The following is an 11460-nucleotide window of genomic DNA, read 5'->3' on the forward strand; positions in this document are numbered from 1 at the left end:
GGAATTCCGCCAATCTACATAATCTTCACGTGAAGCCTATTGAATCATAAAAGAAAAGCGTGACAAAACCAAACCGTGCAAAGGATAAATCATATCAGACAATGGCATTGTGGTGACATTAATCGATATTAGTAATTAAAAACTCTTATAAAATGGTAAAACTAGGCAGTGTTAATCAAATATAATCCAAAATCATGTTACTGTATAACCAATTTCTCACATAAAGTATTTTAAAAACATATTTGATGCATGGTTTGGCTGTAATAGGAGAATTTTCTCTAGTTTTATAGTTTCCAACAGTCAGTGAACGCAGCATTGCCCAATAGCGCCCCAGCAGGACGCACGAGGAACAAACAGGTACCAAAGTTTGATGAAGCAAAGAGCATCCAGTGTGGAGGAGTCATCATGTCTCTGTCGGGGCAGTTTGGTGCTCTGAGGACCGGAGAGCTGCGAGAGCTGCTGGAGGATGAAGACAAAATAAAGCACATCATCAGGTGCAGTGAGAAGGTGAGGGTCTGACAGGGGGACAGAAAAAAAAAGTCAGAGAGTTCAGGCTGACACAAATACACAAGTGGTTTAGATTGCATACAAAAACGATTTTGCATTATGTAGATTATAAAATTCATTCGTCATTATTCCAACAAACAAAACTCTCTGGAGTCACTGTTTTCTGAACTATTTGTGGTGATGTCCAGTTTCAGGGGTTGCAAAGGGCTGCAGAGAAGATGCTGGTTTCAAATCAAAAACTGGCTAAAGTATGTCTCTCTCAGAAACCTAAATTCAGAGATACGAAACTGATACTTGCAATGAAGTACAAGGAACTGGAAGAACTTCAAAGCTTGGTCCAGGTCAAACAAGAACAACTTGGTGAGTCTTTAATACATTCTCTATTTATGATTTTTTTTTAATCTGGTTGCCTTGAATTCATTGCCTTTACCTGCATTTCCTTCATTTGTTTTGTAGCAGAAAAATACAGTGTTCACTCTGCTCAGTGGAGTCTCTTGGAAAAGATAAAACATGCAGAGGAGGAGTGTGAGGTAAGTTCATGGCAGGTTAATTTGCATAGGTGTACAAGTCTGTAATGTATTTTTATTTAAATGAAGGAGTGTTAAACTAGAGCTCATATGCAATACACAGTAGATAAAGAGGTGCTTAACAAATGAACAAGAGGACTACTTTATTGTTATACATTTAAAAGGTCTACCCCAAATAACAAGAGTAGCTTGGCTATGATCACGAGAGAGCCTTCTGCAAATAAACTTTACATAATGATGAGTGTGTATGATTAATGTGAGACCGAAGTTCATCACCCATTCTCAGTACAAAGACTGTATATGTATATACATATAGTTTTACACCCTCTGGAATGCAGTAACACCACCGCCCCTCTTGCAGAAAGTGCCTGGAGGACAAGGCTGCATTGAAAACAGGACAATTTACAGAAATGTCAGACCTGTGGGAGAAACAGCTGTTTGACCAGAGACATAAGCAGACAAATAATACATGTCAGCCTAGTTTGTTCACACTTCAGAAAGCCAGTATTTCAAGCTGTTGTATAGAAGCAAAGCAGAGGTCTTATCGGTGTAACCAAATACCCACAGTGTGTATGAACATGATATTTCTCCCCACAGATGATGTTTCAGAGATTTGTGGAGGGTAAAACGCCGCTGGCAGAATTCCTGGATTCCTTTCTCAGCTCGCAGAAACTCCAGCACATCAGGATGGTCCTGGTGAAGAAACTCCAGGAGGTTAGGCTCGGTGAGATCCACCCTGACACTCAGCGTGTCTCAGCCGAAGAGATGCAGAACGCCTGCCTCCCCGTCTGCAGTCTGACCTCAGCTGTGGTCCTACCTGCCTGCTGCCACCCTCCATTCCTGCTGCCCTACGGTACCCACGTTAACACTGCTCACTGTCTACAGCATACACCCTTTTGTCATGATTACAGTCATGATTGCGATGAGTCCCTACGTCCAGGGGTGCACAGACGAGGCTCCAAATGGCCAGCGAGACCGGTCCGTCTTCAGCCTCTGAAGGTGCCGCAGAGGAAGCATCAACAAGCACCACAATAAAGACTCATCCAGAGTTTGCATTTCATTAAATTTAACACAGCTACTGGGTAAAGTTTCCGTAGCATCACACATTGGATTTAGTCTTTATTTATTTATTTATTGATACTATATTTTCTGATTCAAGTGGCAACTTACTAATATTTGAGTATTTTATTTGGGCAAAGTTATTGAAGGATTTTTTGTGTCAGAGGTCCAGTGTGTAGGATTTAGCAGGATATATTGGTAGAAATGTAACGTAACATATGAAGTATGTTTTCCTCAGTGTATTATCACCTAAAAATAAGACTTGTGTTTTCGTTACCTTAGAATGAGCCGTTTACATCTACAAAGGGAGCGGGTCCTCGTCCATGGAGTTCGCCATGTTTCTATGGTTGCCCAGAATGGACAAACCAAACACTGACTCTAGATAGGGCCATTCATGTTTTCCTGTCAGCCACTGTTATTAGCAGCCCTATTGAGTTAAAAGCGCTGTTAAAACACTGATTTTGTGCCTTATTCAGTGTTTTTACCAGTTTAAATCACCAGGTGTGATGAAGAGACCTCTGTGGATAATTCGGCTCCCAGTAAAAACCTCCTGAATAATAAACACAGAGGGAGATTTAACCAGATGTTTCAGCTGTTTGCAATTTGCAGTCCTCACTACTAAATCTTGCACACTGTACCTTTAAGACAAAATTATTAACGCCCCTCATTATACAGAGTTAAGACAATGTTCGACACATCAGACAGCAGCTTCTATTTTTGGACTGGCCTAAGCTGATAAAGTTTGGTTTATTTGATTTATAAGAGGACAGTGTGCAATGACATTAATCATTTACAAGAATTGAAAACATGGTCGCACCAGATTTAGCGAAATGCTTATTTCCATCTGTAGTCCTAAGTAGACCCAATAAATAAGAATAATATTTAAGGTGCAATGAAGACTGCAGTAAATCCATGGGCATAATACATAATAAAAGCAGTATGAATCCACTGCAAAGCACAAAATACAATATAAAAAACACAGTAGCTACCTTGTAACGTTACTGGTGCTGATGCTTTAACAAAATAAAAACAGTAAGTACACACTGCATGGTACAGAATACAATATACACTGCACAATAGCTAAACACTAAGATCTTTAGATGTTTATATACTGGTTATATTTGATTAAAATAAACATGTCAATGCTTTTAGAATCTTTTGGCGAGTCTAGTAATTTAGTTTCATTCCTCTTTGACTAAGCAAAACTATCCAAATCTGAACTCACTGTTAGGGCTGGATATTGATGCCATTATCGATTCAGCTTATTGGTCCGATTCTTTATCCCTTTTTGATTCTTGATCACTTTTCTGTGTGGAAAAAAGTAGGTTTTCAGAGTCAACCCAACTGCTTTATTATATCTGAGTCTGAACACAAAGGAGCTAAAGTAACAAAATATTTGTACAGCATTCGTTTTCATTAATGTTGACTAATTCATAGAGAAACCCTGCTGAGCCGGCCTGCATGGTGCTAATGTAATTACAAGAGGATATTCACCCTCCGTAATTAATGTGCCATTCGATTTGGAAGCAGTGGCAGCTGTGTGTATTGTCAAAACAGTCTAGGCTGTCATTCCTGGAATTTAAGTTCCTTGTGTGAAAAGATGTTTCAGCATATTGCTGGTGTTTCCACCCTGACATGACATGATCATTTTACAGACATTATGAGAAACAGTGTGTCATCTTTCTTTGTGAAATGAAGCCACTCTTTTGGTCGGTTTCTTCCTCTCTGGCATGACTCCTACTTGTTGCAAGTTTCCAGTGGCTTGGACACCAGTTTGAGGTTAATGTTTTGCAATGTGCAACCACCAGAAAAACATGATGAACGATGATCGATGAAAGGAATTGATAAGCGATGATCAGACAATTTGGAACCGGTTCTCGATTCCCCTCTCTACTCACTGTGGTATCCCTATTCCACTGTTCCAGTTGTCATAAACACTTTATACTGCTGACAAATATTAACATAATACTCGGGAAAGGTTAGCTTCTTATACGTTCTTATCGGTGTGATAATATCTGAACATGTATGTGCCTCCTCGAATCAGAAAAATGCTGCTCTCTTGGTTCACTGAACTTGAACTGCTCACCGACACTCGATATCTCTGATCGTCCGTGTACAGAGACTCCTGCCAAGGTCAGCAAAGGAGCTTGAACAACACTTCACTTATTCACAGTTCTCCCTCTTCATCCCAACATTTACCAGTATGTCTTTTCATAAAAGGCCAAAGCTAATCTTGTGAAACTCATCACTTGTTCAGTATCTTTGTGTGTCCCAACCCAGTGAACTCGCCTAAACGCTCATGAGGGTTAGCCAGAGTGCCATATGGCCCAGCACAGTTTGCCATACTAATTCAACCATGGAGAAACCTCTCTGGCACTACAGGAGATGATTAGCAAGGTGGAGCGTGTTCAGAGGCTTTTGTTACACCACAGACTTCAGTTACATCTTTGTCAGCAGCCTCTTTTGTCCCACAAGACTCAAATTGGGCAATTTTCTTGTCTGTCAGCTGATTGTTTTGTGCTTTTCGCCTCTTTCACCTCCGCCTTTCTGCATTGTTTGACAGAAGAACCCAGTTCTATCTGCAAATAAATATGCGAAGCTTGTATATACAGTATTTAGATTTCAAATGATAACCATTAAAATGCCAAAGCAGTGCTGTATCTGATATACCTTTAAATTACTGTTCACAACAAGCAACATAAAACCAGTATGAATGTAAACACAGCCTGAGTCAATACTGAAAAGCATCTCACTGGCTGTCATCATTGTTTCTTATCTCTGTTAGGGGGTGTTTTATCTTCGCATTGTTCCCCTGATTAGTCACATGTTAAGGGGATTATACAGTAGAGTATCTGTATCAGCATCCGGTCATAGAGCAGGTATGGAGTGACACTGAGTGGGGTTTGTTGTGTGCGAAATGTGGGTCACTGTTGGTAGACCTTTATTTGAGAATGCACTTTTAAACAGACTCCAGACAGACATTTCTGTCTTGTTACATTCATACTTTATTAAATTTGTGGATGTCTCGTTGATGTGGTTCCAGTTTCAATGCTGCACACATTATTTCATCTCGTAAAGACTTTATAATATATATATATATATATATATATAACATTCATAGATTGCATAGCATGAAATACATCCGAGGTATTTTGGGTATTTAAGTTGAAATTTACATCCAAAACCTAAAGTTTCAGTCCTGTCTCCTAGAAATTACTTTTGGATATAACTAATTGAAACAGCAAATATGTTTTGAGGTTAACTTAAAGCTAAACAAATTAAATTAGTCTTTTTATAATAATGAGGAGATGTTGCTAATTAATGTACCTGTGAAAAAAACTGGAGATGGAATATATCAACAAGATGTTCACTTACAACATAACAGAGAGCTAAACAGAATGTTGAGCTCATGTCATCAGGATGGTCTTACCAGGATTCCAAAATAGGCAGTCTTTTAATACATTATCCACTTGTAGTGACTACAGCGTTATGTTTTTTCCTTTTTTGTGAACATTTAAAAGAAATCACAGTCTTTTCTTAACTTAACCCAAGTGCTTTTTTGAGTAAACCTAAGACAGGAGTCTGGACACAAAGCTGAATTTCTGGTGTCAAGGTCCTGCATTTAATACACCCACCATCCACTTTAACCACCTTCCACTGAAGCCTGCATGCTACATGAATTTAATGTTTTGTTACCTGAAAGAAATGTTGTCTTTTGAACATAGTCCAGGTAGCTACAATGTAATTAAGACAGCAGTTTAGTAACATACAAAGGTAATTTCTAGAAGACAGGGTTAAACATTGCCATTTAGATGACAAAACTGTGGTTCATTCATAATAGTTAATTAATCAAATAGACAAATATTTCACAGTTTGGAGGATTTGCTGCTTTTCCTCCTTCCTTGTCAGTAAATCTGAATATCTTTGGGTTTTGGAGTGTTAGTAAGAAAAAATAAGACATCCTGTAAAATTGTTTGTTGACATTTTTAAGACCAAAAGAGTAACTGATTCATTGTTTAATCCATACCACAGTCCAATGATGTTAGCCCTTAAATCCTTAAGATTCACATGGAAGACTGCATAAAAACAGTAAAGTTTCACCTGAAACCCGACACGATATACAGAACCAGAACCAAGGCCATATAGAAAACCAATAAATTACTGCACTTGATAGGCAGCACTGTAAATATCCCTGCATCCACATCCGCAACAGACTGGACTCTGTAAACAGGTCTTTTTCTCAGCAGATATTTTGACTTGTCATCATAGGAAAAGTGCAATTGTCACTAACAACATTATCAATGCCTCTGTTCTATTTAAGTAAGTCGTGACAGTGAGCCAGCATGCACAATACCAGGACCCTGAAACTGAAGCAGCTAAATGGAATTCAGCCATCATTGATCTTAGTATTTACACCTGTGATTTTCTTACTTAAAATGTCTTCTGTGAAAAAGGCAGATTAAAAATACTATAAGAAACATTGCTAAAAAAAAAAAATCTATATTGTGCGCATGTCAGTAACAATTTAACATAAATCATCCCTGCAGTTTTTCTTTTGAGTACAGCTTCTTTAAACGACACACGAGTTATATCCCTGAGGGAGAGCAGGTCCAGCCCAGCAGCAGCCATAACCACACTGTCTCTCTTAAGCACATGCTTCTTGATACAGACAGTCCTGGCTTTGCCACAGCAGTAACACCAACTCAGGGCCAAACCAGTTGTCAGATAGGTCGGGGCGGAGACTCCCAGAACTGTTGAAATCTTATGACAGCTCTCTTAATCTGCTCGTAGCTCACAAACATCACAATGTTCCAGGAACCCAGACGAAGAAACGAAGGCATGAATCTATAAAAACAATCAAGAAAAAATGTCAGTTTACTGTTACTTTTTGCTTTGCCAAGCATTTAACTTTTGTGTGAGTGATTCCGACATGTTGGCGTTTGATAACTACACTACATACCCCTTATAGAAAGCTGTGGGTCCCTCTTTGATCAGCATGGTTAAGGCACAGTTCATAGCACCGCTGTACTTCCCAGGTGGTGAATTCATGTAGCGTGTTTTCACCACATCCACAGGAGATGCTACAATGGTGGTGCAGAAACCTGCTGCGAAGCCAGCTGTGAAGTGACACGGCATGTTGTCTGGTGGGATGAGAACATACAGGCTTTAGTTACTAAGAAGACCCGCTTGCAGAAACAGGAACAATGACAAGGTGAAATAATGTGGCTGAAATGTTGAGGACTTGAAAAGTCAGTACTCACCTGTCATCAGGTGGTACTTCAGGATGAGCTCTTTGATGATGTCATAGGTCACCAGCTCGGAGCAGTTCACGATGGCGTTACGAGCTATATTTGGCATGCAACCTGAAAAGACAGATTAACATTTTAAACAAAAAGAAATCATCAAAATCGATGTAGCAGAATCAGATATATCTTCCAAAACCTGGCACCTACATTACCCACAATGCAACTGTAAGTGCCTACATTTCAGCCTGAGATTCAGGTGTGTTGTGCTAGTAGCAGCTAATGAAGCCTCAAGCTTCTAGCCTCAAGCAGAGATGAGGAGCAGGCTACAGAGGGCGGGTTAAACTTGCATCTTCTAACTCCATATCCCCAGGTTTATTTTATTTACAAACTTAGAGTCCTTATCTCCCATTGATGCTGACTCAAGTGACATCGCACAAGGCTTAACACAACTTTTTCACTTAATGCAGTGATTCACTTTGAGTTCCACTTTAAGAATGGGTCATTTTCAGGTTAAATGCAATTGACCAAAAGTTAATAAATTTAAGTAATGCCCCATTTTAATTTACCTTTCCAGAGCCCTCTCATGCCCTCCTCCCTGGCGATGGTCTTGTAGGCGTCCATGGTGCTGTTGTATCTCTTCACAGAGCCGCTCTCAGGCAGGCGGGCCTGAGCCTGGAACCTGATCTTCACCACATCAGTGGGCTGAGCGAAGGTCACTGCCATTGCCCCTGTGGTGGAGCCCGCCAGCAGCCGAACCCCGACTCCTGCGTCTGTGATGCATGTAAAGACACTGGTTTTTCTCGGATGCAACAAGCAAGTTAACACAGTGATTAGAGACTGAACAGGGGTGCAGTTTTCACGATGATGACAATGAGCTGTAGACACAAAAGTGGAGGTTTGGCTGTGGAGTCATCCAAAGTTTTTTCTCAATTCTGAAGCTTCATTTTAAGCATTTGCATTATTAAACAACCCAGGTACCAAAGGAGTAAGACTGCTGCAGGAGATAAGCAAACACACCGCAGATAAAAACAAACTATTTGGCTTTTTTAACCTTCAGACTGGTTTAACTGGTTACCTGCAGTCATGCACTGAGATAAAGATGAGACCTGTTAGTCTGTATGTCTTTCTAGCTAGAAACTGTCAAGTTAATAATGCTGCAGTCATAGGTGTGGAACAGGTAAGGCCTCTGGCATTTACACAAATCTGTTCCCTGGGAGAGGAATCTGCCCTAGGCCCTATGCCCTGTGCTCTGGAGCTGGTTTCCTGTAAAAACTACAGAGCGTACCAGGAAGGAAACAAATATTTAGCAAGAACAATTACCTTTATTCATGGCACAATAGACTGTATCACTCCAAAACTGACAACCACTCCACCACATCTGAAACTTGAGTGATCTTTTCCCCACACCTTAATAGTGTGTCTGATTCCCACACATTAATAATGTGGCCATGGAATAGGACCTCGTTTCCACACATTTTTAATTCTCACAAATCACCTCAGAGTGTGAGTCTTTGTATGTACAGTGTGGGTAATATTTTCTGACATTTGGGGGCAGTGTTTCAACAGTCTCATAGCTCTCCCTCAGTAAGCTCTGTGTAATTTGACTGAACTGGTTGTTGTTGAAGCAAGCCGAGGCATGTTTCTATTCTATGAATATAATGCAAATTGTTTTTACTATATTCAAGATTACACTGTCTGACTTGTCACACATGCATTGAGGCATCTCAGACAGTTAGAAGTGTAAAAACAGCTTAAATCCCAGCTATTATTTAGTTTAAAAATGTCTGCAGGTGAGAATAAGTCATGATTAAATCTCCAACAACTAGTTGTTTAATTGATAAGTCAGTCAACTGAAGATTAAACATTTGATGGTTCAGTGTCTCAGATGTCTGCTGCTTTAATTCATTGTCTTACATTACAATAAACAGAGCATATCTGGGTTGAAAATTGTCATTAGTTGCAGCCCTGGTGATGACATTCAAGACACATACTGTCTGACCCTCTGGTGTAGAACTGCTTCATGGTGTCATACAGGCCAATGCGGACTGAGGCAAAGCCCATCTGTCTCTGCAGCCCTGCCACCAGTCCACTGTACAGACTCCTCGGGCCCTCAGTCTTCACCATGGTGAAGATGGTGCCAAACACACCCCTGTATTTCACCCTCTGGCCTTCCAGTGAGGGCTTGGTTTCACCTTGGATCTACAGTCACAGAGATGCACAGAAAGCAAGAGTTACAAGAATTCCCTCACAGGTCACACATGATGTATGGAAACATTCATGACTTTGACATGTAGCAACATGCACATGTTAAAATTCCCCTCCTGTTCAGTGCCTTCTGTTTCTTGTTTTGTCACTACAGTGAGGAAATACTCTCTTACAAGTAACCTACATGCATCCAAAATCTCACTTTAAAGGGAACACCACGTATGTTATAAAACCCAATATGTAATTTCCATGGCCTGAGAAAGCTCAACCAATATTTTTGAGCATGTGCTACTCTCCAGAGAGTCAGAGAAGTAAATCTTAAACTTGTGACATCATCAACTATAAAGCTTGGAGCTGCTCCACAGAAAGTGACTAGGGGCCTGATTTTGTGGACCCACAGTGTTTTTCTTTATTTGTAACCAAATAAGCGTCACCTTGTTTTGTTTCTGAAACAGAAAATATACCCATATACTCAGGACATTCCTCTGGATGCCCTCAGTGTCATCGATAACATCGTTCAGCATTCATGGTTTATGGAGCTGCTCCAGACTTTATATTCAATGACATCTAATACACCAATTTAAGCACTCTAGTGTTTGGATTTTTGGGAGAGAGTTGTTCCTATTAACTTACGTTTTTGGACCATGTTAGACCATAGAAACACCAGGTATACATTTTGAAAATGGACATAACGGACACCAATATTTGTATTACAATAAGCTTTAAGAATCAAAAGTAAAAGCAGACCACTCATGGAGAATAACCTGTTTCCTGTTTTACTGGCTTATTATCATTATTGATGCATTTATGCACATCATTTTAATGTTGTAAAGGTGGAGGTAGGTTTACTGCTGGGGAGCTTATTACATGATTATTAGGTGATTAATAATCTAAATCTGCTGCAGATAAATAAAATGAGCAGAAAAAAATATCGCCTGCAGGTGTTTTCAGTGGCTTTAGTCACATAGGCTGGGGGTTTAATGATCTCAGTATTGAAAGCAGTGTACCCTCACACTGGCTTCCTGCACAGGTGATGGTGCTCACCTGCAGTCTGACTTTGGCTGTGTCCAGAGGGAAGGTGACCAGGTCTGCCACACAGCCAGCTGTTCCCGCTGCAAAGATCTTGACAGCGGCTGTTGGGGCCACATCAGCAACTCCTCCACCAACCATGATCAATGATTGAGCTCACGGGAACAACACAGTCTTATCAACAAAATAAACGGAGACAGACAGAGCAGCTTCTGTCCGCAGTGAAGAGTTATATCCTACAGTTTAAATATGTGAACTGGTGACTCCTCTGTCCTTTCATGACAGATCCAGGTGGGTTACCTGCAGCCGACGTCAAGTTTCAGGTACTGAAAAGTCTGGCTTCTGAAAGGAAAGTCCTCTTGTTTCGCCATTAGCCATGAAAAACGAGCTCCAAAGTCTCGTGCTACGCATAAGCACAACAGCAGCCGGTCTCCGCAGAGCAGCGCAAACACAGGAGCGCAATAACTGCGGCATCCGCTGTCAGACTGGAGGCGCTGGATCCAGAGTCCAGCCCTCCTGCTCCGGTTAGAAGCGGCTGCTGCACCGCCCTGCGCAAAAACCTGACACACCACATGCAAACAAGTTGCTCCACGCCTTTTTAACGCCGAGTACTACAAGCCTTTTGGCCAGGATGATTCACCTGCATTCAAAACCACAGGGGCCAGTTAATGTCATCAGCCTCACCTGACAGCTATATTTGACTAAAGCAGAATTAACCTGTTATAGTATGTTGCAATGCACAAGAATGTGCAACAGACGATGAAGCACGTGTTCAAACAGTCAGGACATAAAATAAATCTACATGTAGCCTGAGGCCTGTTCCAAGAAGCATGTTCTGCTTTCAGAAAACCAAAGAAATCATGTCAAGAAAACACAAAAAAGTATCA

At 40.6% G+C, this 11460-nt stretch overlaps 2 protein-coding genes across 2 annotated transcripts; one reads left to right on the forward strand and one right to left on the reverse strand.

Moving 5' to 3' along the window:
* The first annotated feature begins 378 nt into the window (after window positions 1–378).
* LOC125888386 (vacuolar protein sorting-associated protein 37D-like) lies at window positions 379–3494 on the forward strand. Its single transcript, XM_049575724.1, has 4 exons — window positions 379–507; window positions 696–867; window positions 964–1037; window positions 1632–3494. The coding sequence occupies exons 1-4, from the start codon at window positions 406–408 to the stop codon at window positions 2067–2069; spliced, it is 786 nt and encodes a 261-aa protein (XP_049431681.1). The 5' UTR covers window positions 379–405; the 3' UTR covers window positions 2070–3494.
* Window positions 3495–6094: 2600 nt separating this feature from the next.
* LOC125888381 (mitochondrial uncoupling protein 2-like) lies at window positions 6095–11230 on the reverse strand. Its single transcript, XM_049575717.1, has 6 exons — window positions 10589–11230; window positions 9331–9538; window positions 7906–8109; window positions 7355–7456; window positions 7054–7234; window positions 6095–6938 (listed from the first exon to the last, which is right to left on the reverse strand). The coding sequence occupies exons 1-6, from the start codon at window positions 10712–10714 to the stop codon at window positions 6815–6817; spliced, it is 945 nt and encodes a 314-aa protein (XP_049431674.1). The 5' UTR covers window positions 10715–11230; the 3' UTR covers window positions 6095–6814.
* Window positions 11231–11460: the final 230 nt, after the last annotated feature.

The sequence above is a fragment of the Epinephelus fuscoguttatus genome, linkage group LG5, assembly GCF_011397635.1.
Source record: "Epinephelus fuscoguttatus linkage group LG5, E.fuscoguttatus.final_Chr_v1".
Taxonomy (NCBI): domain Eukaryota; kingdom Metazoa; phylum Chordata; class Actinopteri; order Perciformes; family Serranidae; genus Epinephelus; species Epinephelus fuscoguttatus.